This window comes from Cnephaeus nilssonii, assembly GCF_951640355.1.
Source record: "Cnephaeus nilssonii genome assembly, chromosome: 5".
Taxonomy (NCBI): Eukaryota; Metazoa; Chordata; class Mammalia; order Chiroptera; family Vespertilionidae; genus Cnephaeus; species Cnephaeus nilssonii.
This window is the reverse complement of record NC_137076.1, coordinates 88,445,433-88,471,889: the sequence shown is the minus strand read 5'-3', so window position 1 is coordinate 88,471,889 and position 26,457 is coordinate 88,445,433. Positions and strand designations below refer to the sequence as shown.

Sequence of the window (26,457 nt, the reverse complement as noted above, 5' to 3'; positions counted from 1 at the left end):
TCTAAACCCACAAAAAATAAAAATAAAAACTGTATCACTTCAAAATCCATGGGATGAAGCTAATGTAGTCCTTAGAGAGAAATTTAGAAAAAAATAGTACCAATCTAACAAACTCAGAAAGCAGGAGAGAATATGACCCAACTTATTTTATGAGGCCAGTTATCACCCTGATGCTAAAGCCAGGCAAATACATCAAAAGAAAACTACAGACCAATGTTCCTCATGAATATAGAAACAAAAACCTTTAACAAATGATTAGCAAAGGAAGTCAACACATAAAAAGGAGTATACACCACAACCAAGTGGGATTCAAGAATGAAAGTTTGATTTAATACCTGAAAATTAACTAATGCAATATATGAATAAAACAAAACAAAAATTTGACAAAAATCCAACTCCAACTCATGATAAGAATTCTGAATAAATTAGGACTAGAAGAATACCTTCTCAACTTGATAAAGGGTATCTATGAAAAAACTACAGCTAACATTGTACCTAACAGTGAAAGACTAAATGTTTTACTCCTAAGAGTAGAAATAAGGTAAGGACAGCTGCTCTCACCACTACTATTCAACACGGTACTGGAGGTGTTAGTGCAATAGGGCAAGAAAAAGAAATAGAAAGACATCTAGATCAGAAAGGAAGAAGTAAAACTGCCCTTATTTGCAGACAACATGATCTGTGTATAGAATCTACAAAAGCCACTAAAACTGATAAGCAAGTGTAAAAATGTCGACATACAACAAAAGGTCAGGGCCAGAAGACACCCTACTGCTCCTTCAGCCATTCTCACACAAGGGCATTTAAATCCTGAATCATCTTCCTGAGTCTCTGGCAAATTTAGTTTTCTAGAACCAATCCTCTGTCTTTGCTGCTCTGTTTTGGACCTTGATTCCCAAATGGATGGTTTAATTTGAGCTGGGTTGGCGTCTGTGAGCAGATCAGAGACTATCTGACTCATTTCTGACCCCCTGAGAGCTGAGCAGTGTGAAACCCAGTTAGCATGCATAGCATTTTGAGGGTGAAGCAATGTAAGTATTACCTCACTTAATCCTTATAATCCCGCAACAGAGGCATAGTTACTATCCTCATCCTTCAGGTGAAGGCATGGAAAAGGTGAACAAGACTCCTCTTATTAGCCCCGTCTGTTTTAGCAGAAGCTCTGCAGACTTCCTGAAGCAATGATAGGCACCATCTCTGACAAGGGCATGGGCTTATAGCTATCCCCTAGAGAGGGATTAGCATCTCTATTTTTCACCCTGAGAGAGAGTAAGACCCCAAATCCATATCATTACTGTGGCTGAAAAGTTTTGGCCAAGGTGTGGCAGAAGAAAGTGAGAAAGACAAAAGGCTCTTGAGGCAGCCACTCTGGGGCAGAGGCCCAGCTCTGACCCTCACTGGGTGGCTGAGCTGGAGCACATTACCAAACGATGCCTTTAAACTCCAATTTCCTTCTGCAGAAATCAACACAGATGATCACCTATCTCATGGTACAGGTGGGAGGCTCAGATGGGAAGACAAATATTTAAGGGATCAGCATATTGAAACTTGTTTTGGAATGTGTCCGCAGCTTGGAAAAAGTGGATGGGAGACTGTTGGGCCAAGACTTGGGGAGGGCACATGTGTAGTTTAAAAGTCCCATAAGGTAATAGTGAGAGGAGAACCAAAAAAAACCATAGAAATGTGTGCTCTGGTAGAGGAAAAAAGAAATGACTAATTTCTAAGTGGTTATTAAAAGAAAAGCAACAATTAAAAATAATAAACGGTGGGTGGGTGAGTGCAGGGAGTGAGCTATCTTCACCTCTCCCAGTTCTTCCAGGCTGGGAGATGACTCGATTCTGTTGCACAACAGCCTGGCCGCCCTCAGGGAGATGAGAGCTGGCTGTGTGCAGGCCCCTTGCTGGGTGTGGCAGGTGAGATCTTGTTAAATTCTCAACCCTGTAAGGGTTGATTTTCAATTTACAGGAGAGTAAACAGAGGCCCTGATGGATTATATCACTTTTTAGGGACTTGAACCCAGGTCCCTAAACAAAAGGTCAGGGCCAGAAGACACCTACTGCTCATTCAGCTCAACCCCCAATGTTTGCTTGAGGGTGAGCTGAGGCTGCCCCTGAGACTTCTGCACACCTGAGGACAACAGCAGAGCCCAGACAAGCCCACCCTCAGCCCTGTCCCAGGCACTGACGTGGGTGGGATGGGCTGGCTTCTCCTGGGCCTCACCTGTGCTGGAGCCGAGGGAGCCTCGTCACTGTCTGAGTCTTCCTCACTGCTCTCTGAGTCTTCGTGTGTCTTAGCTTTGACCTGGGCCGACATGGGCCCTGCCTTCCCAGGGAGTCCCAGGGCGGTCCCTTGCCCTGAGGCAGCTTTCACTGGGAGGTTTTTCCCCACAGACTTAGCCTAGAAGGACAGGGACGAGAACTATGTCACAGGAACCCAAAGGACCACAGGGGCTGGTGCTCAGTCAGCCAAGCACACTGGCCTCACCTGTGGCCCTGCTGTGGCAGGAGCTGCCTCCTCCTCACTCTCTGATTCCTCGCTGCTTGAAGAATCCTCCCCCGGCCTCTGGGTGCCCCTGGCCACAGCCGGGGAGGATGTGCAGGCTGGCGACGTCGCTGTGCCCACTCGCACTGGGGGGACCTTGGCAGATGCAGGGGTAATGGGAGTGCCCTTCCTTGGGGAGGCCTTGGTCTGAGTTTTCATAGCCGGTTTTGCCTGAGGGGACACAGAAGTCAGAGGCTGGAGAAGGACCCTGGATTCCGAGCCTCCATCTACCCTGGGCTGAAGCTCATGCAGTCCCCAGAGCTCCCTGTGGAGCTGACCAGTGGGGCCGCTCAGGGTCAGGCTATGCAATGGCCTCACCTGGGCTGGAGTCGTGGCCACAGATGCCTCCTCCTCGCTGTCTGACTCCTCGCTGCTGCTCTCCGAGTCCTCCTCCTGCTTCCGGGCCTGAGCCAAAGTGGCTGCAGACCCTGCCTTCCCAGGGGGTGCTGGGACAGCGCCTTTCCCAGAGGGTCCCGTGGCTGAGGTGGCTCTGCCCTGGGAGTTTTTCCCCAAGGGCTTTGCCTGGGAGCGACAAAGGACAGATTAGGGCAGGGGGCCCACAGAGGGAATGTGTGTGAGGTAAGATAGGTGAGGAGGGCGAGTGGGGGACCAGTGCTCTAGGTGCAGGGGGAAGGACAAGCCCATGGGTGGCTCTGCAGGCAGGGCACAGGCCAGGTAGTGTCCTCCAGCCTCACCTGAGCCAGGTTTGAGGTTACAGGTACCACTGCTGGCGCCTCCTCCTCACTGTCCGATTCCTCACTGCTGCTCTCCGAGTCCTCCTCTGGCCTCCCTGCCTTGGCCTGGGCAGTTGCAGGCCCTGCCTTCCCGGGGGGTGCTGGGACAGCCCCTTTCCTGGGGGACGCCTTGGCGGGGGTCGAGGCAGCTTTGACCTGCGGGGTTTTCCCTGAGGCCTTCACCTGGAGCGAGAGAAGCAGAATCAGGGGAGGCAGCCCAGAGGTGGATGTGAGGAGACCCAGGAAACCCGACAGAGCAATGATGCCGCACACGTCACGCTGTGAGAAGGGGTGGGACAGGCTCGGAGCATGCCTGGGAATGGGAGAATAAGTCTTTGTTTTGTTAGTCCTCACCCGAAGATAATTTCCATTGATTTTTAGAAAGAGTGGAAGGGAGGGGGAGAGACAGAGTGAGAAAGAGAAACATTGATGTGAGAGACACACATTGACTGGTTGCCTCCTGCACAAGCCCTGACCATGGCCAGGGATTAAGTCTACAACCAAGGTACATGCCTTTGACTGGAATCGAACCCAGGACCCTTCAGTCCGCAGGCTGACGCTCTATCCACTGAGCCAAACCGGCCAGAGTGGGAGAACAAGTCTTTAGAAGGCCTTTCGGCACAGGCTCTCCTTCCCGGGCCTCACCTGAGGTGGGGTCTTGGCAGCTGGCGCCTCCTCCTCACTGTCCGATTCCTCGCTGCTGCTCTCCGAGTCCTCCTCTGGCCTCCCTGCCTTGGCCTGGGCAGTTGCAGGCCCTGCCTTCCCGGGGGGTGCTGGGACAGCCCCTTTCCTGGGGGACGCCTTGGCGGGGGCCGAGGCAGCTTTGACCTGGGGGGTTTTCCCTGAGGCCTTCACCTGGAGTGAGAGAAGCAGAATCAGGGGAGGCAGCCCCGAGGTGGATGTGAGACCACACAGGGCAATGACACTGCACACACCACACTGAGAAGGGGTGGGGCAGGCTCGGAGCATAGCTGGGGCTCTTTGGCAGCGGGAGACCCAGTCTTCAGAAAGCCTTTTTTGTGGGGGAGGGGGGGAGAAAGGCTGCGGGGTCTCCTTCCCGGGTCTCACCTGAGGTGGGGTCTTGGCAGCTGGCGCCTCCTCCTCACTGTCCGATTCCTCGCTGCTGCTCTCCGAGTCCTCCTCTGGCTTCCCTGCCTTGGCCTGGGCAGCTGAAGGTCCTGCCTTTCCAGGGGTTGCTGGGACCGCTGCTTTCCTAGGAGACCCCTTGGCAGGGGCTGAGGCAGCTTTGACCTGGGGGGTTTTCCCCGAGGCCTTCACCTAGTGAAAGAGAAAGGGCAATTTGTTCCCTTCTTCCTGAAAACTCTCTGGCAACACCTTCAGGATAAAGCAGAGGCCTTAGTGGGGCTCTCGGGACCCCCTGCTTCTCTCCTCACTCCCTGCCTTGATTGATGCTCTGACCTGGCCTATCACCTCCATTCCTGAATCCTTCACACCCCCTGCCCATTTCACCTGGCCTCCTCCTCCGGGTCCCAGACAGACACCAGTTCCTTATGACAGCGTTCCCCTTGGGGAGGCCCTGCTCCAGTGCCAACTCTCCCAGGAAGCCTTCTTTTGTCACATAGGCAAATGGTGCCTCTTCCCCGCAACCCTAGACCTTCTCAGGCCGAGTGCAATGAGCAGCACCTGGTCCTCCCCGACCATGGCCCGCTAGACCCCCTACCCCGCCCCCCCCCCCCCCCCACCACCACCTTTCTAGCTCCCAGTCATCCTGAAACACTTGCTGAACTGATCTGGTCCCACTTGTCTGTGAAGCCAGGCTCCTGGGAGGGAAGAGTTCAAGGTGTGCAAGGGCAGCTCCTGAGGATGGGGTGCAATTACCTCCACTTCCGACTCATTGCTCGAGCTGGAGGTCTCCTCGCTGGAGCTGTCGACCTGGCCTGCTGATGCCAATCCTGCGCGACGCATAGGGAGGGCACTGAGGACCACCCCTCCCAGCCCCACCCGCACTCCACCACACCAGCTCATCGGAGCCAGGTGCTGAGCGCATGAGCATCATTCAGCTCCAATGTCTACTGAGCTCCACAGCTGAGGTACATTCTACTCTCGTGCTGTTTCTGAGGCTCTAACACTTGTGCCAGCTTAGAAAAATCTCCCTCCTGCGTACACTGAGGCAGGCAGGACAAACGCCCAAACCCAAGCCTCTCAGTTTAGTCTCTAAGTCTCCGAGAGGGGCCTTATACCCCCCCTGAGATCAATAAGCCAGAAAATACTCCACCACCCAGGCTACTCAACTCCCTCAGCAAAGCCTGATGCATCCCTGTGGTTGATTCTCCCGCATCAAGGGAGGGGAAAATGGCCTGAGGTGGGGCCTCGTTGTCATGGAGACGTCTCTGAATTCCAGAATGTCCCAGAGCTGGAAGCAGCACCCAGGCCTGCCTCCCGTCCACTCAGGGGGCTTCTCACCAGGCTTGGCAGTGGTTCCAAGGGCAGGTTGTGGTGTGGAGTTCACAGTCTTGTTGCCTTTCTTGGTCTCTGCCTACAGAGAACAGGTGACAGACACACTTGGGTATGGCCTGGTGAACTAAGAACACGGACCACATCTGATCCCAGCTCTACCACTTCCTAGCCCTGTGAGTTTGGACAAACCACCTCCCTACCTCTCTGTTTCTTCACCTTTAAAGTAGAGCTAAAAATGGTGCCTCCCCTCATGGAGGTGTGGAGAGAACCGGGTGACCTTTCTGGGGACACAGCTGTTACTTGCTAAGTGGTTGGTTGCAGTTTGTTGTGGTTATTATCATTATTTTATAATTATTTTTACAGAAAAGGAAACAGAGGCCCTGAATGGTGAAGGGACTCGGCAAGATCCCACAGCTGGTAAGGTGGGCTGAGATTCGAATCCAGGATGGGCAATTACCCACAAACCTACCCTTCTCTCACGGAGACTGTCCCTTACAGGGCACTTCAACTCTACGGGTAACAGCTTGGGACACGGTCCCACTCACCGTGGCTTTTTCTTTCATGCTTGATGGCAAAACCGCCCCCACGACTGAGGAGTTGGTGGACGCTAGTCTTGGGGCTGCAAAACACAAACACCGCTGGATGAGCTAGGCGAGGCTTTTCTCATTTAGGAACAGCAAACAGGTTTCCGCTCATGCAGGAATCGGTGTAGCTGCCTGGTGCTGTCACAGGTACGGATGGACCTGAGGCTGAGCCCAGATTTGTGGGAAAGAGCTCTGTGGTACATTAGCCACGTCCACCAGGAGCCAGAGAGAGGCAAAATGAAAGCTACGTGTCTGCATCCTCGATGGAGTCCCAACTCCCTGGTGACGAGACAGCGGCCCTCAGAGGAAAAGGACTGGCTCACCATCCTGCTACATGCTACCAAGAAGGCACTGGGGCCCTGACTGGTTTGGCTCAGTGGATAGAGCGTCGGCCTGCGGACTGAAGGGTCCCAGGTTCAATTCCGGTCAAGGGCATGTACCTTGGTTGCGGGCACATCCCCAGTAGGGGGTGTGCAGGAGGCAGCTGATCGATGTTTCTCTCTAATCGATGTTTCTAACTCTCTATCCCTCTCCTTTCCTCTCTGTAAAAATCAATAATAAAAAAAGAAGGCACTGGGGATACAATGTTTGGTGCGGAGGAAGGGCTCAAACAAATACTGAAACAGACAGGTAGGCCTTTCTGAAATTCCCCCTAAAAGGTCCTGGTCTTCCCACAGCTCACTGAAGAAGCTGGAGGCGGTCCCCCTGGAACAATCCAATACCCAAAAGCTTGTACCTAAAAGGTGCCGGGCCCTAGGCTAAGCCCCCACAAGCACCAATCATGGGAGCCCCCCAACAGTGCCCAGCATGCAGGGCCCTTACCGGCTTTGGCGGTTTCAGCTGCCACCGCCTCCTCCTCTTCTGAGCTCTCCGAGGTGCTAATGGGGTCTGACACCCGGGCCTTCTTGGCCTGCAGCGCTGCATCTTCCTCGGCCTTCCGCTTCTGGCCAACCTCCGAGGTTCTGCAGGACAAGGGTGACCTGCTACACCAACTGGTGACAGGGACAACTCCAGGAGATTTGGAAAGAAAGACCTGCCCACATCCCGCCCCACCTCCAAAGGAAATATGCATAGACTTTCGATGAAGACATAGTGTAGATGAAATTCTGCGTTTTCACTCATTTCATGAAGCAGGGGTGGGGAACCATTTTTCTGCCAAGGGCCATTGGGATATTTATAACCTCCTTCTCGGGCCATACACAATTATCAACTTAAAAATTAGCCCGCTTAAAAAAAAAATAAGACTTAAAAATTAGCCTACTATATTTGGTCATTTAATTAACTTAGCCCTAATGCCTTGGCAGGGCCAGACCAAATGATTTCTCGGGCTTTATACGGCCTGCGGGCCAGATGTTCCCCACCGCTGTCATAAAGTGTTTTTTATCTGTCTAGTGGTCTTCAAGATAATCCGGAATGGTCAATAACATACTAACAGTAGCTAACCGGTGTTGAGTGACAGGTGCTAGCATCTGCAGGCCACCCAGGGTCCTCCCTCCTCCAGAACTTTCGGCACCTGCAGTGCCCTCTTCCTAGAAGACTCTGCCCAGGTCCTCCTTGTCTTCAGGCCTCAGCTCCATCACAGCCTCCTCAGAGAGGCCCTCCCCGATCACCCTCCTCCCCCAAGATATTCTCAGCCTGTCATCCTGTTTCATTTTCTTCAGAGCACTTTCTCGCTCTTGTTGTTTTACTTACTTCCTGCCTGACACCCCACTGCACATTAAGGTCCGGGGATGGGGAGGGACCTTTTCCAGCTCACTAAGGTACCCTTCACACACAGCACACGTCTCGAAAAATGAATGACTAAGTGACTTGCCCAGAGTCAAAGAGCAAGTCTGGGGCTGGGGCATTGGCAGGATAAGCACTCAGATGGCTGAGTCGCTGCAACTTTCAAGGATCATCTCTTCGACTCCACCCTCCCACCCCGAGGGAGTCACTGTCTATGCCCACGCTCTCCAGCTATGAGACATTGCGCTCCACAGTTTGGGGTGTGCTGCTCAGGTCCCTGGTTCCCTGCTCAGGTCTCCTTGTTGAGACTATCCTGTTAAAAACAGGGTTCATTTTTTACATGTATCAATTGTTCTGCCTCTCTCTTCCTAACAGAGTGTTTTACAAGGGAAGGGGTGGTTCTCTAGTTTGTTCCCAGTGATATCAAGAACAGTCCTGGCTCACAGTAGGTGCTATATAAACGGGGGGCATGGAGGTGGGGGGAGAAGATGCCAGGTTTAGCACTGTACTTACTATTGTTATCATCATTTTACAGAAGACGACACAGGCTCAGGGAAACCGTTTGTCCATGGTCATACAGCTAGTTGCTGGGTTTGAATTTGCCAGGAAGCACTAGGCTCGGCTTCCTCTGGTGGGTATGAGGGTCCGTCTCACTCAGTACCCCTCACCCACAGGGGCCAGGGGCAGGAAAGGGCTGTGGTGCAGCTCACTGGAGCGGGTCTCTGGGGAAGGAAGTGCTGTGACTGATACCCAAGACACCCGGGCAAGTTGGAGAGGGTGAGGGAGAGGAAGTGTGGGGTGTGCCCTGTGCTTGCTTTAGCAGCAGAGAAGAGTAAAAAATGAAGGCCTGGCTGGGCTTTTAAAGACCTTGGAACCTGGGACCCCACCCATGCCGTTCCCGTCTTTGCTTACATACCTCTGATAACAGGGAGCTCACCACTCCCACTGTAGCCTATCTAATTTTTGGACAGCTCTGATGACCAAGCACTTGTGTTCAGAAGCTGAAACCTCTTCCTAAAGCAGGCACATACGGATCCCACCTGTCACCCAGGGCCCCAGAGAACATGCCACTGCCTTTGTCCTTACAGATGTGCAAACAATGGTCCCCTCACCTGCCCCTTTGCCATCTCTTTTCCATCCTGGGCAATTCAGTATTCTCTATGGGACATGGCTCCAGGTCCTTCACTCACCTGGTCTGCTGACCGGCCAGGGCATGGAGAGAATACAATTGTCCCCTCCTTCATTCTCAAACCATTCTTCTGTTTATGCACCCTTGGATTATTTTTCAGTCCTTGAAAAGTACTTAAGTTCTTACATGCTTCACAGGCATTTCACACTCAACGTGTCCTTGAAATTTCCCCCTCCAAATCAGGCTCCCTTGCAACTCCATGCACAAGCCAGATACCTGGGATTGGACTGGATCGCCTCCCCAACCCATCCACAGATCCTGGGTTCATCCCTGAATATTCCTGGAACCTACTTCCTACCTTCTACTATTCCTGTCTCAAGCCCCATCAGCTCTTGCCTGGATGGTGATGTCCAAGCTACAGAGCGATCTCATCACTGCTTCACCCTCCCATGGCTCCACGCTCTTGGGATAAAGACACAACTTCTCACTATGGACGATCAGGCCTTGCATGGGGTGAGCCCTGCCGACCGCCCAGCCTTATCTGCACTGTGCTCCCGGCTACAGGCCTCAGCATCAGTAGTGCCTTCTGCTAGGTACACTCCACCTGCTTCTCCATACCTATTGCCTAGGTCACTCCCCCACTCCCTGCAGCTTTTAAATCAAAGGTCACTGCGGGAAAACTTCCCCTAGAATCTCACATGAGGTTTATGTGGTTCTGGCACCGGGTACCTCCTTTTCGTAATCCTTATAAGCACTGTAATTTCACATTCATTCGTTTCATTCTTTGATGTATGCCTACCTCCCTGTATCAGTCGGAAGTCAACTCCAGGAAAGAAGGAGGCATGTCTGTCTCATCTCATAACACATCCATGCTTACAACAGGGCTTGGCATTTAATAAGTGCTCAATAAATGTTTGCTGATTGAATGAATAACGTTACTGAGAAGCTTCTGTCCTTATTATTACTCAATATTGATTATAGCTCTCAATATCCTCTTCTACTACCAGACACCCATCCGTGTGACCTGCCTTCCTGGGGGCGATAATGGTGTCTACAGTGGGCTTTGGGGACAGATCTTAGGCCAGATTAGTACCCTAGCTTATTCCAAGCTGATAGCTTGGGGTGTCCCTACTCCACACTTTCAACACCGTCAGACTTACTGTTGCCAGTGCGTATAGATGTCCAGAAGGGTTACAGGCTGAGCTGGGAAACTTTTCTGCAGAGAAGAAAAGAGAGAGCAGCAATTAACCCCTCAGCACAGCAAGGGTCCTCCTTGGCTCCCATTCTCCACACTCTCATGACTCGCACAGACAGGTGGTTGAGAAGGGGGGGTCTTTCTGCTCTGGGAAATATGTCTGCTTGCCCTGCCATTACCACCCAAAACCTTGTAGAGACAAGCAGGGCAAGTATTTCCAGTTAAAACCTTTTAAGACAACATGTTGGTGAGAGGTGCCTTTGAGAGACTGGGCTGGAATGCTCCAGGATAGCATTTCTCCAGTCCCCAGCCTCCCTGGCACGTTCCATGCTTAGAGGCCACAAGACAGGGCTCTTCCCACCCCTGACCTTTTAAAAGGCTTTTAAAGGCCAGGCTGGTCAAGCTCCCCGGGGCAGTAGGAACCACAGCTCAGACAGCGAGGCATCCAGGTGGCATGACTACAGCCCACTTATCCACTGGGAAAGTACTGGAGCCAAATGGTGCCAGTCCCTTGACAGAAGCAGAGGGAACCAGGTGAAATCCAGGCCTTTGGAGCCAAGGCCAGAGGGCCCACTGCCTCTGCAAGTATCAGGAACCTGGGATGCCAAGAGCTCCAGGGAGGCTGAGTGAGCAATGTGCGGTGACGGCAGAGGGCGTCAGGGCTCTGGGCAGAGTGACCAAGAGGGTACCTCTGGAGTCATGCAGAACTCCTGATAAATTAAATAGCTGGGCTCATCTCTTCACCTCTTCACACTTCAGGGTCCTTCTTACGACATGGGGATGATAGCAGTACCCACCTAGCTATCAGGCCTGAATGGGATCCTCTAGTCAGTGCCCAGCACAGTGAGCCAGTAACACTGAGACATCAAGGACCAGTCTCATGATACTCCTCCCCAGGCACACTGTCCTCCTCACTGCCCCTCAATGTGTCAGGCCACCCTGCACCCGTCAAGACTTGCTATTCTTTTTGTCTGGAATGCTCTCTACTGCTAACTACACAGCTCCCTCCCTCCCTTCCTTCCTTCAGGCCTCTGGCCAAATGGCACCTCTCAGTGGGGCCTCCTGACCACCCTAGTCATAACTGGGCATTCCTACCCCCCTTTTCCTGTCTTATGTTTATAGCTAGCACATACCATCACCAGACACATTATATCATTAGCTTTTAAAATATTTGTCACCTGTCTGTTCCTGCTAGAATGTACCCTCTATGAGCAAGAGCCTACCTTTACTTAGGCAAATGCCCCAATGAAGACAGGCACTGTCTTTTGCCCTCCTTAGCTGGTAAGTGATATAACTGGAGTAAGAAGAGCAACTGAAGTCTAAAGAGGGTTGGAAAAAGCCTAGATAATGTCTTAGGGCCCATCACCCTCTAGTCTCTCCGGGAGATCCTAAGAGCAAGCATCCACTGGAGCCAAAAGGATATTGATTAATCACTTTATCAGCTTAAAACCTTCCAGGGGCTTACCATTGCTTTTCAGATTAAGACCAAACTGCCTACAGCAGGGCTCCAACCAGCACCACCACACCCCTTCCCACCCCCAAGGGACCTCTATCACCCCTGTACTTGACATTTCAGCCACAATGGACTTTCCCAAGGCCAACAGTCAGCAACAAGTTCCATCCCACCACAGGGCATTTGCACCTCTGCCTGGAATATAGACCTCCCTTCTGACAGATGTCAGATCAACACCACTTCCTCAGGTAAACAGTCCTGCATACCTCTGACAAGGGCAACCTGCCATCCCTGCTTAGCACTCGATGCCTCTCATTCTTGGCATTTAACATAAGTGTTGAGTGTACATTTTTATGATTTATATCTACCTTCCCTACCACATTTAAAAAAATATATATTTTTATTGATTTCAGAGAGGAAGAGAGAGACAGAAACATCAATGATGAGAGAGAATCATTGATCAGCTGCCTCCTGCATGCCCCACACTGGGGATTGAGCCCGAAACCTGGCCATGTGCCCTTGTCCAGAATCGAACCTGGGACCCTTCAGTCCGCAGGCTGACGCTCTATCCACTGAGCCAAACCAGCCAGGGCTTCTCCACCACATTTAGATCTTAAGCTCTAGGAAGGCTGGGGGCCGTGCTCATCATTTTGTCACCAGCACCCAGAGCGCCAGATTAACAGTTGCTGAATGAATGAAGAAATGACTACTACACCAGAAGTTGAAATCCCAAAGCTGTTTGACTCAGTACAGAAGGGGTGTTAAGGGCCCGAGCTCCGGCTCAGATAAGGGGTCACAGGCCCCTTTTCTGGACGCTCTCTTTCAGGGCTGGTGGGCAATCCACCCCTCAAACATGCAGCTACCTTCTCCACCCTAGGGGGCCGGACCGAGCCACGTGGCCCGGCACGTAGGAAACTTTAAAACGCCGCTACCAGGAAGGAAGAGAGGGTGGAAGTACGGGACGCGGCAATTACAGAGCCCTGCGTGTGGATCACACGTCCGGGCCCGCCCACTGCAAGCGATCGGGAAACTGAGGCCCAGAGGGGCTGGGAACCGCAGGGAGGCCAGAGGCGGCGGATCCTTCGTACCCCTGGTCGCGTCCTCGAGCACCGAGGGGCCTGGCTGTGGGAAGGGGCGTGGGGAGCCGCTCTCCAGATCTCACACGCGGCCCTCACACACGGTCCGCACCCGCTTACCTGGCAGCTCTGCTCCTTCACTTCCCGCGCCGCGCGCACAAAGCCTGCCTGCAACAGATGCTGGTAGATCAGGGGAAGCAGCTCCCGCCGCTTCCTGGCCTCGGCCATGCCCGCGACCTGCCACCGGTTGGCTCACCTGCACGCCCCCCTCAATCCCCGCCCGCCACTTCCCTCGTGCCCTAAGACCTCCCGCGCCCCACTTCCGGCTCGTTAGCCCGGGCCGCGCGGCACGCCGGGAATTGTAGTCTTATCTCCCGGAGTGGCCCGCCTGGTCCCAGCAAGGAGAAGGGGTGGAGGCTCGGAAGGATATGAGACCTCCCATTGGCTGGGAGGGGGCGTGATTATACTTGAACCCGCCCCCTGGGCCAGGCAGGATAAGTATGACTCTCTTACATCCTTCAGTCTTGACCCTTGAAGGAGTTGTCTGCTATCTTGGCTCCCTGAGTGATGCGATTGGGTTTATTCATCTCTGAACATCCTAATCTGAATGTTTTCTAGACTCGAATTTCCAGTTACAAACTCAGTTATTTACATCGCACTTCTTCGGACCCGTGAACTAGAAACCTGTGGATGAAAAGGGGGCCAATATTAAACCTGAGAGGCTCAGGAGAGATCTACATGGTGGGCCTTACAAACTCAGAGTCAGAAAGTGGCCTGAAATTAAAACTTCCTAACTAAAATCGAGTCATGGTGGGTAGTCACGTCCTAGACCTTCCTGGACAAAGGTCAATCTTTACCTTAATTGCGCTGTTGTCTTTTTCTGCACCTATGATAACATACCTTTGGAATATCAAAGTAATTTTCTTTTTTTCTGAACCCCTCAAAGTACAACCACCGTCCCAGAGCAGAGACCACAAATCCCCTCATTGTTATATCATGATTTATGTTAACTGTTAGCTATCCTATACCCACCAAAGGAAAAGAAGTATGTGTCTATTCGTTTTAAAAATATGTTTTTAGCCGAAACCGGTTTGGCTCAGTGGATAGAGCGTCGGTCTGCAGACTGAAAGGTCCCAGGTTCGATTCTGGTCAAGGGCATGTACATTGGTTGCGGGCACAGGGGGTGTGCAGGAGGCAGCTGGTCGATGTTTCTCTCTCATCGATGTTTCTAGCTCTCGATCCCTCTCCTTTCCTCTCTGTAAAAAATCAATAAAATATATTTTTAAAAAATAAAAATATGTTTTTATTGATTTTTAGAGAGAGAGGAAAGGAGAGGAAGAGATAGAAACATCTATGAGAGAGAAACATCAACAATGATCGACTGCATCCTGCATGCCCCTTGCTGGGAATGGAGCACATAACCTGGACATGTGTCCTGGCCAGAATCGGTGTATGCTCAACCACTGAGCAACACCAGCAGGCAATTCATTTTACTCTTTATACAATCTCATAGATTCCCCTGCCTTTGCTTTGCTTTCTCCTGCCTCCCTAACCTATCACCAATGGATTTTATATAACCCCTTTACACCTCCTCCTTTTATTGTAATTTACAAAATAAGATGCAAAACTGCCATTCTCTGGCACATGTTCTCAATCCATTGAGATTTTGCTTCCCAACAATCGTCAGTTAGGCTCAAATAAATTCATAACATTTTTTACAGGTTTGGATATTTCTTATATTGGCAAACTATTTGTCCTTATCATTCATTCGCTGAGCAAATAGTTAATGAGCACCATATCTTGAGTAGCATGGGCTAGTGAAATGAGGGGGTGGATAAAAAAGACCAATAAGGCATGGCGGCTGCCCACAAAACTCACAGGGACGAGAGACACGGTAACCAAGCAACTATGATTCAATTCCTTATGTGCATTGTCGGGGACAGGCAGAGCCAGTGGGAGCAGGGATGCGGGGCACCCAAGGAGACATCTGAACTGAAGCTTAAAGATGGAGTAGGAAATTTTAGATGCAGAGGAAAGGCCTGGCATCCCAGGCAGAGGCACCACCTGAGTAAAGACAGGAAAAGCCATAGGCTGGTATAGGTTGGTAAACCCAAACATAGAACCCAGCCCGTGCTGCTGGGCTGTAGGGTCGGGGGTGGGGGTAGGAAGAGGGAACGCGAGAATGAAGAAGTAGACAGTGCCTACAGCACCCCCTCACCTACCAGCAGAGTTTGCCCTTCAAAAACAATAGGCAGTCTCTCACTGGTGTTATTCAGGAGGGTGGCCTGCGTTTGTGTTTTTAAAAGATTGCTATGACCCAAGTGTGGAGGATGGATTCGCAGAGAAAAAAGAACTAGAGGCTGTGGGGTTGTTGAGAGGAAGTTGAGAGGAAGTTGGCGGGGACAGGATGAGCTAGGCTGGGGACTATTTTAATGAGCTGTTTTATAACTTCACGGACCTGTTAAGAATCTGAAGACAGCACGAACCACCTCGTCTTCGCTCTAGAAAACGTTGAATGTGTACAGACACTTAACATTTCCCATCAAATATCAGGACATACAGTAGAGAAGCACATACTGAACCTCCTAGGAATGCACCAGGAAGAAACGGGGAGGGGAGGGACAGGACCATGTGACTGACTGAGTGCAGTGAAGGAAGAAGAGGGAAGAGACAAATCTGCATATAGCTAGTTAGCCAATGTTTACCCACTATTGAGGATGAAATGGTCTCTATCCCAATAGAGCTTACAGCCTAATGGGGGAGACACGCGCTAAACAAACAGTCATGCCAATTCGTTGTTAGAGAAAGTGCAGAAAGGAAAAGTCAGTGTTTTCTACCCTGGAGTCACACTGCGCCGGCTCAAATTCTGGCTTTGCCTCTTATTAAGGATGTGACCTTGGTAAGTTACATAACTTCTCTGTGCCTCAATTTCTTCACCCATAAAATAATTATACTAGTAATTTCTACCTCATAAGGTCATCATGAGGCGTACATGAGTTCTAAGTGGAAATGCTCAGAAGAGCTGCTAACGTAGTGCCGTGTGTATATCTATGTTAGCCATTACCGTGAAAACATTCAACAGGAAGGAGGGCTCTATCTTTCCTTGGGCATTAGGGACGGATTCTCCGAGGCAGTGGTGTTTGTGAGGAAAGCTTAACTATGTGCAGGGGAGGATGGGGGGAGAGTCCTGGGGGAAGAAGCTGTGCAAAGGGCCTGAGGCAGAAGATACAGCGGAGAGCAGAGGTAGTCAAGTCCTTTGTTAGCAGGGCCCCGAGGGAAAGCAGAGGGACTGGTGAGTAAAGAAGGTGGGTGGAGGATAGATTCCACATTAAGGATCTAATTTCCATCCTGCGAGTGATTGGAAGCCACTGACAGAATAGCCTGAGAGTGACAGGATGACATTGGAATGTTAACGTGACCTGTGTGGATGCCCAGTGGAGAATGGAGTAGGGCAGGAAGACAAGTTAGGGTTAGGAGTGCAGGCAGGCATCCAGAGAGAATGGAGGTGGTGCTGGCGTCAGTGGAGTTGGGGAGCTGTGGAAGCTTCCAGAGTTATTGGGTAGTAAAATCATCACAGAGATGTGTTGGAAAGGAAGGTAAGAATGGACTCGGAGGTCTCTGTGCAAACAGGCAGACAGTGACTTTCACCGAGACAGGGGAAACCAGAGAGCACTGGCATGGGGAAGGAGCGAGGAGGGTGGAGGGTGGGGAGAGGACATGAAAGTGAAAGCTCCACGTTAGACATGTTGAGATCGAGATGCAGATGTTGGGTAAGCACTTGAAAGCCCGGGTTTGACTCACATGGAGACGGGAAGTGGTCTGTGGAGAGATGATCATGGAGACTGTGGATGAGGGCAGGACTGCCCAGGGAGAGAGAGCAGGAAGAGAGAAGAGGAGTGGCCCAGGATGGAACTCCAAGGCACAGCCACAGCGTAGGGCCGCATAAAGACAGACGTGTCTGCACAGGATGAAGAGGGAGGAGAAAACCCAGGGGAGTGGCTGTAGGGAAGGAAGGCAAGGGAGAGTTTCAGGAAGGTGGGGAGAGTCCAAGGGGAATGCTCTGAGAGGTGGGACAGGACGAGAGTGGAACTACTGGTTTTGGTTTAATGACAGGCGGGGGGATTTGGGTGGCTTTAGGAAGAGTGCTACTTCTGTGGAATGATAGAGAAGGTCAGATGGCAGTGGTCACTGAGTGAAGGAGGGCTGAGGGAGGCTGTGGGTCCTTTGAGAGGTTTTTGTGTGAAGGGGAGGAGAGAGCTTCTGTGAGTCAGGGTCCATGTGTGTTGTGAGGTGAAAGAAACTTGAATGTGTTTAAAGGCTGATAGGAGATCAAAGGGAGAGAGATCAATGAGGGGTGCAGGAAACAGGGGAGACAATCAGCAAGGATGTTCACAAGCACATGTGAGGGGTGGGATCAGGCAAGTAGGTGGGGGTTGGTCTGGGAGAGGAGGAGGGATGGCTTCTCCAGAACCCAAAGAAGGAACAAAGAGAGGACGGGTGCAGATGTAGATGTAGGTTTGCAGTGGGATGTTAAGGGAGATTTCATCTCGAACTTCTATTTTTTCTGCCAAGTGGGAGGCAAGGTCTGCTGTGAGCGAGGAAGAGGTGGGGAGGAGTTGGAAGGAAGGAGGACAATGAGCATTCAGAGAGTTGAAGAGCAAATTTGCCTACAGAATCCCTAATTGCTGGATACTGTTGCCAACCTAGTTGAGGGCGGTGGTCATTCATTTACGTGTGTCCTGTCCTGTTCTGCTGGGTGATTTGCCTTCATAGTTCACCTACCTGGATATAGGCAGGGGGAAAGCGCTTGGTGGGATTTATCCAGGCCTAGGGCTTTGCCAGATTGGGGGGAGGGGAAGGGCACAGGGGTTTAAGTGTTGGCCAAAGAGATGCCCAGGCTCTGGGCCCTGGGATCTGGGCAGGGAGGACAGTGGAGACAGACAGGGACAGACAGGGTTAATTTTCAGGGAGACAGGAAGCCTTCGTGGGCTCGTCTGCTGTGAGGCTGGTAATCAGGAGCCTGAGCTGGGAGAGGGTTGGCAACTTGAATTGATGGTGATGCCCGGGTTACTGACTGGATGGCTAGATGGGCTACTCACTGAGATAGTGAACAGGTGATGAGCATACAAAACAGTGCATTAAATGAGAAGGTCAAAGATATTTTCACCCTTCCAAGAACCAATTTCACCTCCTTGGGGGCATTATCGCCCCAGGAGAATGCACACCTTAATAGAACGTAAATTCTCTAGAGGCTGCATCCCAATCAATAAGGATTGGCAAATGCAAGGGTGGCTACAGTCCGTCTCCCGCAGAGGAGAGGAAGGCAATGGAGAAGGGGCTGAGTCCTTGGCTGACCTTGGAAGAAATGGAGGACTGGTATTAAATTAAAAAAAAAAACCCAAACACAAAACAAAACCAACCAGGACTGTCTAATTCCTTCTGTCTGGCAACAGGTTGTTTGTTTTTGTTTTGTTCCTAATAAAATTCATTTGAGGCACTTAGGCCTTGTCCTCGGCTCCTGGGAGGCTGGCTCTTTTGTGGACAATTTCTTTATTTCCTTGATTTTCCAAATCATACCCTTCACTGAATTGCCTCAGGGCCCAAGCACAAAATTAAAACATTAAACTGGTAGAATATAACATGGCAACAATTAAGACAGCAGCAAACAAAACAGTGCATTAAAAAAAAAAAATTAGCTTCAGAGCATTTGCCTACCCGTTAGAAAAAGATGTCTTTGTTAGTCGTGGAAGCCAGAAGCTTCCAAACCACTCGACTGGGAGCGCCTCTCCGGCAAGCAGCGTGCCCTAGTCATCTTGAATTCTCCAGCAGGGCACAGTGAGGGCACTCAGAAATGAGTGAAGAAAGGACTGTCAGCAGAAAGGGAAGCTAAGCAGGTGGGGCATTATCCCCTTCCTTTCCCAGCAGGAGTGCCTCCTGCACCGAGGTGGGAGGTAGGAACCGTGATACGGGGAGGGTGCTGGGCCAGGAGTGAGGAAATTACCCTTTGGGGCCTGGCTCTGCTGCGTGACCTTGGCCATTCTCTTGGCCTCTCTGATCCTCAACATTTCTTTCGGTTGGAGAGGCTGGAAAAGGATCCTTCCAATATTGGAACTGTCAAGTGAGGGGCTCATCTGGGGAGGTTGCCCTCGACCCCAGGACCCAGAGATAGTCTCTTCATCCACTGTAACAACGGGTTCTCTCTAGACCAAGTCACTTGGGCCAGTAAGATTCCCATGGCCTCCTTTTCTCTCATGGGATGACAATTTCTCTCTTTCTCTTCCTTTAATCTCACTGGAGATTTTGAAGGCTTATAAAAGGTTGCCAAGTTATTACCGAAGTAACAAGTCAAACAATTCACCGGTGTACAGAGACAAAGTTAATCTTTCCTCTCATCCATTCCCAGCCCACCACCCATATTCCAGGCCTTCCCTCCACAACCAAGCTGGGGGAAAGGGAGGCCTGGAGCTGGTGTCAGATTCCTCCACATCCTGCCTCTGCAGGGACACACACACACCTCCTTCATAAGGCTTTAATCCTCCTTTTCTTTTTTTTTTTGACAAAAGGGGATCATACTAAACGCACAACTCTGCAACTAGCTTTTTCCACTTAATAACATATCAGAGCCATTTCTCCAGGCATTTGGATCCGAAATAGCCTTTTGAGTAACAGTGAGTGACAGCTCACATCTGTAGAGCGGGTACTCTGAGCCAGCGCTGTGCTGTGAGGTGTACGAGCACTAACCAGTTTAACCCTCAGAGCATCCTAGGAGGCTTGTAACTGGGTCCCAGCCCGGTTTATAGATGAGGAAACCGAAGCGCAGAGAGGCCAAGGCGCGGGCCATGCATCCCGTAAGTGGCAGGCAGGGTTTGGACATGCTCCAGCTGCCGAGTGCTCGGTCCCTGGGCAAGATGAATGACAGACAGAGGTGGGAGACAGCATGGCATAGATTACTCACTTCTAGTTTTCTGGCTGATACAATGGTGCTGCTCTAAATAAATCCTTAGAGCCCCGAGCTTTCATCATGGCAGGATAGAATCAAATGTAGGCCAAAGGGGATGCCGGTCTTACTTTAATAGCTAAAAGCCAGATCAACTATCAAAAGGATTGTAACAATTCACAGTCCCTGCAGCATAATTTCTTATTTATGTGGTTTTATCTCCCAGAGCTGGAAGGATCCTTGGAGAGCATCAAGCCCGGCTCTCTCCGCTTACTGATAAGAAGCAGGCCCAGAGGTAGGAATGGACGCGGCGAGGTCCCCAGTAGGGTGGGGGCAGAGACGGGCCCTGTCCCTCTTCACCTGGACCTTCTCCTTCATGCTGCCTCTGCCACTGCTCTCTTCTCTCCTGTCTGTTCTCCACGCCAACATTTCGGACCTCACGGGCCACCGGTGGTCCGCAGACCACCGGTTGGCGACCGCTGCTCCACACTGTACTTGGCATTGCATCACTGCCCTGCTTATCAAACCTCCCAGGGGTGAACCACTGGCCACGGGATCAAGTCACAGCTTCTTTTTTAAAATATATTTTATTGATTTTTTACAGAGAGGAAGGGAGAGGGATAGAGAGCCAGAAACATCGATGAGAGAGAAACATCGATCAGCTGCCTCCTGCACACCCCCTACTGGGGATGTGCCCGCAACCAAGGTACATGCCCTTGACCGGAATCGAACCTGGGACCTTTCAGTCCGCAGGCCGACGCTCTATCCACTGAGCCAAACTGGTTTTGGCAAGTCACAGCTTCTTAACAGGCATTCCAGCCCATCCAAGCCTGTTCCTCCTTCAAAGCCAAGTCCAAATGCCATCTCCTCAACGATGTCTTCTTCCCTGACTGTCCCGACTTCTCTCCTCAGGCAGGGTCATCACTGTTCCATAACGAGGCCCCTCTTCTGGCTGCTCTTTCTAGGAAGAGCCATATTGCAGAAGGACCTGCCAGGAGGGGGCAGTACACAACCAAAGAAAGGTCTCCCAAAGGTCAAGGTCACCAGGGTGCCTGCAGCCCCTCACAGGCCCGTAGGTGTGCACCCCTCCAGTGTGGCTGTCTGTGGGAATACGGGGTTCCACCTTGGCAAGCCCCCCTCCCTGTGCCTCCTTTGCATCACTGTAAAATCAGAGGGTTGGACCCGTTCAGTGTTTCTGGAAGTGTGGTGACGCACAAAGTAACATCAGGAGATAAATAGATGGACCCTAAAAATGGAAATCATTATGTGTTTATCTTAATGTGTATTAACAAAAAAAATAACTAGCACATGAAACCTGTTATTTCACAAATATTATTGCTTAGAATGAGGCGAAAGTAGGCATTCAAGTAAAAAAAGACAGTGAGTCAATATAAAAGAAAGTGCCAATTAAGGAACAGTACAAGTGGTAAGACGGTGGTGAATGGCTGTGATGGAGAAAACCTTGTCTGCCTTTGATTTCCCAGGATTCTGTGATTTGTGGTGACTCCTGCCCTTGCCAGGGGAGGAGCAGAGAGGAAGGGAGCCCTGGGCCTTGGGGCAAAGGGGCAGGCATTCAGCAGGCGGGCCTGTCCCTACCACCTGGCCCTCCTCCACCTGTGGAAGGGGGAGTGCTTGCCCCCTCCCCTCTTCCCCGGCTTCCCTGCAGTTACTAAGGAGTGGGAGGCTGAGAGGGGCTGCATTCTGGAAGCTCATCTGCTCCCTCTTTCTCACCCAGCACCCCGCTTGGCATAGACTATTCAGGGTGATGATTAACAAGGACTCAGGAAGGCACTGGGGGTGGGGGGAGAAAATAAGGCCGTGCGGACCGAGTTTTCTCACACACATGGATGTCCAACTTGGAATGACCGTCACATGGTGCCCAAACGTGGTCATGCATTGGAATCGCCTAGCGAGTCAATAGAAACACAATTCCAGGGCCCACCCCAGGCAATTCTAATTAAGGGGCCCCTGTGATTTATGTTTTTAACCCCCCCCCCCCCCCCACACACACACACCCTTGACTCTGATGCTTCTGGGCTTGGAATCACCACATGAGACCGTATATCCTCTCGGTGTACCTGTGGCGACACCGAGGCTCAGAGAGGTTGTGTCACTGACCCAGAGTCAGTCAGCCAATGACCCGATGTCTTGACTCCCAGCTCACTTCTCCCCACTGAGCATCCCTTGTTGAGCCTAGTCTGTGGTTAGCAGAGAACTCCACTGACAAATGGGTGGGGTTTCTTTGAACCTCCTTTGTCTCTGGGCTTGTCAAGGATTTCCCACAGGAGGGAACCTGCTGAGTGAGCAGCCAGCCATCTGCTGAGCAGCCAGAAAAGGTGGCCAGGGGGGGAGTAGATGGCCAGGGCGGGCGTGGCTGGGAGACGCAGCCTCCTCCCAGCCGTTGCCGGCCTGCACGTTAGCTTGCTGAGGGCAGGGGCCGATTCAGAATGTAGGCCACCAGTAGCTGTGTTTCCAAGCGGGATCCTTAGGCAAGAGAATTAGGAGGAAGGACTAGGAGGAAACTTCCAGATGGCATTTTCTAACAGTGATCAGTGACCTGGGACACAATTGACTTTGGAGCAGTTGCCTGGCTCCCTGCTGTTTTTAAATTGTAAAATACTTAACACATGAGAACTATGGGGACAGCCCTAGTCGGTTTGGCTCAGTGGATAGAGCGTCGGCCTGCAGACTGAAGGGTTCCTGGTTCGATTCCGGCCAAGGGCACATGCCTGGGTTGTGGGCTCGATCCCCAGTAGGGGGCGTGCAGGAGGCAGCGGATCAATGATTCCCTCTCATCATTGATGTTTCTATCTCTCTCTCCCTCTCCCTTCCTCTCTGAAATCAATGAAGAAATATATATATATATTTTTTTTTAAAAAAAAGAAAAATATGGGGACAAATACATACAGCTCCCATGCTCCCAGAACCTGGACTGTGAAACAAATAAATAGATGCTTGTTGGCCCACGCCCCTCCCTCCAGCCCAGAGCGTCAAATACCCCAATTCCTGAGGTTGGTGTGATTCATTCCTGTACATGTTTTCATATTTATGCTCCACATGTAAAACACATACTAAAGCAATGCTTTGCAGATTTTTAAAGCTTTTGTAAATGATCTAATATTGTACATAGCCTCCTATACAAGCAATTTGCTTGTTTTTGTTCAACAACTTTTTTGAAATTTATCTGTGTTGCTGGGCAGAGCTCTGCATATACAGTATGTTGCCACTATCCTAATTATTTCATTAAGTACTAGATGTACCACAATTTGTGAATCCACTTCCTGCGGATGGGCATTTGAGTTACTTCCAGTTTTCCACCATACAAATGACCCTGCCGTGAACATCCTGGCACGTGTCACCGTGTGTGCCTAGGGAGGGGGTCCCTGTGGCGGGGAATGGTTCACCTTGCCCACCATTGCCACCATCGCCCGACCGCACCTGAGGGGCTGGCCAGTTTCTGTAGTTTCCAATCGAGAGTCTCGCAGGCAATTGTCAGACTTTGGGATTCATGCCACTCTGATGGGGGCCACCAAGTGTCTCTCGTCTGAGTTTTTAATTTGTGTGTCCCTGATCAGTGGGGCTGAAACGTTTCTTCACTTGATTGGTCGTTTGGATTTCTTCTCCTGCTGCATTTCCTTGTTTTTGTTTTGTTTTTGGCGTGGTTCTTATCGATTCGTGGGAATTCTGATCCCGGGTCTGTCGCTACTGTCTTCTGCCAGTTGATGGCCTGTCTTTTCACCTTACTCACGGAGTCTTTTGAGGCACAAGGGTTTGACATTTTAGTGTGACCAACAGCGGCCTTCTTGTCCTCTATAGTCAGGTCTGCAGGAAGCTGAGGCCACTGTGCCGGCGTAGGACCCTTCGCAGGAGGCCCGTGGCAGGCAGAGTGAGAGGGGAGTGGGCTCTGAGCCCAGCCAGGATTGACAGGCGAGGTGAACTTGAGAGTAAGTTATTTCACTCTGGGCTCCAGCTTCCTCACTTACAAAATAGAGTCAAGCTCAGTCTCTAGCTCTCAGGGATGCTGGAAGGAGGGCGGCAATGGCAGAAGTCCCGCGACCCCAAGCGGGGGCGGGGGGGGGGGGGGGGCGGGGCGGGCAGGCAGACTCACTGAGAAAAGTCTCGGGAGAAGCTGTCACCTGAGATGTCCCCATCTTGCCGGGCCCAAAGGGATCAGCACGGTCTCTCAGATCTAACCATGTCTCAGAGTGGGTTGGGTCTCTGGAGGAACTGGGATGCGTGAAACCCAGCTCTATGACCCCCTCCCTTCCACCATGGCCCAGGGTCCTGAGCCAGTGTCTGGGGACTCCAGAGGCAGGGACACATGTGGAATGGCACTCCTGGTCTTGCAGGGAAGGGAGGGCATACAGCCTGGCCGTTGAAAGCTGCACCGTTCACCCGTGGCAGCAGGCTGGGGAGAGCATTTGACGGCTCCAAGGAAAATATTTGGGGAAAGAAAAGGACGCACGTGCCTGGTCACTTTCACTCATCTGTGGCCACATGCCCGCCCCCACACACAGGTCTCCTAAGGCCACAGCAGGGGGGCTACCCCTATTGCCCTCAAGCAATTCGTCCCAGGCACAGCACCCTGTTGGGGCATGGTGGGGTGGGGTGGGCAGCCTTTTGGACAAGGTCACAGAACCCATGATCAGCATGGCCAAAAGCTGCCTCCTTATTCACACCATTTACTGACCCCCAAACCCCTCTACCATCACGACCACAGAAGGGTCAGGCTGCTCAAGTGGCCCAAGCACTGGATGGCAGTCAGGGATACTGTTTACAATGGAAACTTATTTCTGGAGTAGGCGATTATATATTCAAGATGCAAATCATAGAGGTACAAAGAGGATACAGAGAAAAGTGAGCCCCCCATCTTCCCAGGAGGAGGCCATGTTATCGGAGAGTATGTACTTATATGTATGTATGGAACAGTGATCGTAGCATATTAGGCCAACTACGGTAAACCTTGCTTATTATTTTTGTAACCCCATCCTCTCTCTCCCAAATTTAGGACCTCGAATATAACAGGCAGAAGCAAATGTTGATGGATGGACAGATTAGCAAGTGGGGCGGTGGGTGAATGAATGATGTTCATCCAGGCTTAGGCTTTTCCCACTCTGTATTTCGAGACTCATCCCTGACCTCAGGAGGGTCCCTCTTCCGTTGGCATGTCGCTGCAGGTGGGCACATTCGGGCCTTCCTGACCCTGGCACAGAGCCATATGGGGGAACTAAGTGAACCAGGCAGCTGAACAACTTAATTGTCATTTCCACCAGCAGATGGTTACCAGGGAAACCCAAAGAATGTTAGAACTGGGAGGGGTTTTCAGGCAATGTGGAGGCAGCCTGACAGAATCTCAGATGGTGGGGGGGGGGGGGGTGGTGGTGGTGGTGTTGTTCTACAAGTTCTTTAAGACTTTAATTTTTTAAAAAAATATATTTTATTAATGTGTTTGTTTTTTACAGAGAGGAAGGGAGAGGGATAGAGAGTTAGAAACATCGATGAGAGAGAAACATCGATCAGCTGCCTCCTGCACACCCCCTCCTGGGGATGTGCCCACAACCAAGGTACACGCCGTTGACTGGAATCGAACCTGGGATCCTTCAGTCTGCAGGCTGACGCTCTATCCACTGAGCCAAACCGGTCAGGGCAAGACTTTAATTTTTTAACGTTCATTTCAATGATAATGTAAAGCTGTGTTTTGGGATCATCTGGATGTCTGCCTGATAGCACGGAGTAGCCATGTGACCACACCCGTGTTGGAGTGTGTATTTGTGATCCCATTGGCCCTGGGATAATCAATTCTCCACAGCCCCCTGAAATCACCAAGATTTTCATGTAGACCAAACTGGGAAGCTTCTTATATTTTGTGTCTGCAGGCCCCTAAGATCCCTGGATGCATTCTTAGGATCGGTGAGAATATTTTAAAGGCATCCGTATGTTATTCAAGTATGAGAAACCCCAGCGAGGACAAAAGGGTACCAGGTCAGGATTGGGAACCTGGATTTAGGTCTCATCCCTGCCTCTTACTGGCTTGGTCACCTGGACTCTTCTGTCTCTTTGGCTTTAATTTCCTCATCAATAAAATAAGGATCAAAGTGCCTTCCTCGCAGGATATTGTGAAGGCAACATGAGATAGTGACTGTGGAAGCGCTGTCCATAAGCGTGTTCCACCCTCTCATTTTGCAAGGTAGGGCAACGAGGCCTTGGAGAGGTGATACGGCTTTTCCACGTTGGTTATTGGCAGAGCTGGGCTGGAAGTCAAGCTCCGAACCCCACCTGGCACTTCCTCCACTGGCGGGGTCACCTAGGCCACGAGCAGGGGTGGTGTGATTCTAATTCCGGAAAGTGTAATAATAACATCTCAGGTGGGGCCTGTCACTGTTTGGGCAAACATACTACCTTTATTTTTATTTGTTAAAGAGATTAAATTAAGGAAACCAACCAAACAAACGAACACACTGAACTGCCCACAGCTATACCTCTCTTCCTGGAGCAAAAATAAATTCTTCCTCAGGCAAAAGGTCAGAGAGGAGGCATGTGGGGACAGGACACCCAACCAAGGGCTGCAGTGCTCGGCACTTTGACTTACCACTTTGCCTGGCCCCTGGGCTTCATTTCAGCAGCTGCTGCTCTGGGGGGACATGGTTTCAGGGTTGGGGTCACCG

The 26,457-nt window shown here is 51.1% G+C and overlaps 1 protein-coding gene across 7 annotated transcripts in view; it reads right to left on the bottom strand.

The window, feature by feature from the left end:
- TCOF1 (treacle ribosome biogenesis factor 1) overlaps nt 1-13,128 on the bottom strand; it is a 31,754-nt gene extending 18,626 nt beyond the window's left edge. For all 7 annotated transcript variants that reach the window (XM_079771153.1, XM_079771154.1, XM_079771156.1 and 4 more), the window contains exons 1-12: nt 12,976-13,128; nt 10,292-10,347; nt 7,100-7,239; nt 6,239-6,312; nt 5,700-5,772; nt 5,115-5,188; nt 4,344-4,553; nt 3,921-4,130; nt 3,237-3,458; nt 2,860-3,063; nt 2,485-2,712; nt 2,221-2,397 (exon numbers count right to left, since the gene is read on the bottom strand). In XM_079771153.1, coding sequence (XP_079627279.1) covers nt 2,221-2,397; nt 2,485-2,712; nt 2,860-3,063; nt 3,237-3,458; nt 3,921-4,130; nt 4,344-4,553; nt 5,115-5,188; nt 5,700-5,772; nt 6,239-6,312; nt 7,100-7,239; nt 10,292-10,347; nt 12,976-13,083 — 1,776 coding nt within the window. In that variant the 5' untranslated portion in view covers nt 13,084-13,128. The remainder of the gene's footprint in view (nt 1-2,220; nt 2,398-2,484; nt 2,713-2,859; nt 3,064-3,236; nt 3,459-3,920; nt 4,131-4,343; nt 4,554-5,114; nt 5,189-5,699; nt 5,773-6,238; nt 6,313-7,099; nt 7,240-10,291; nt 10,348-12,975) is intronic.
- Nucleotides 13,129-26,457: the final 13,329 nt, after the last annotated feature.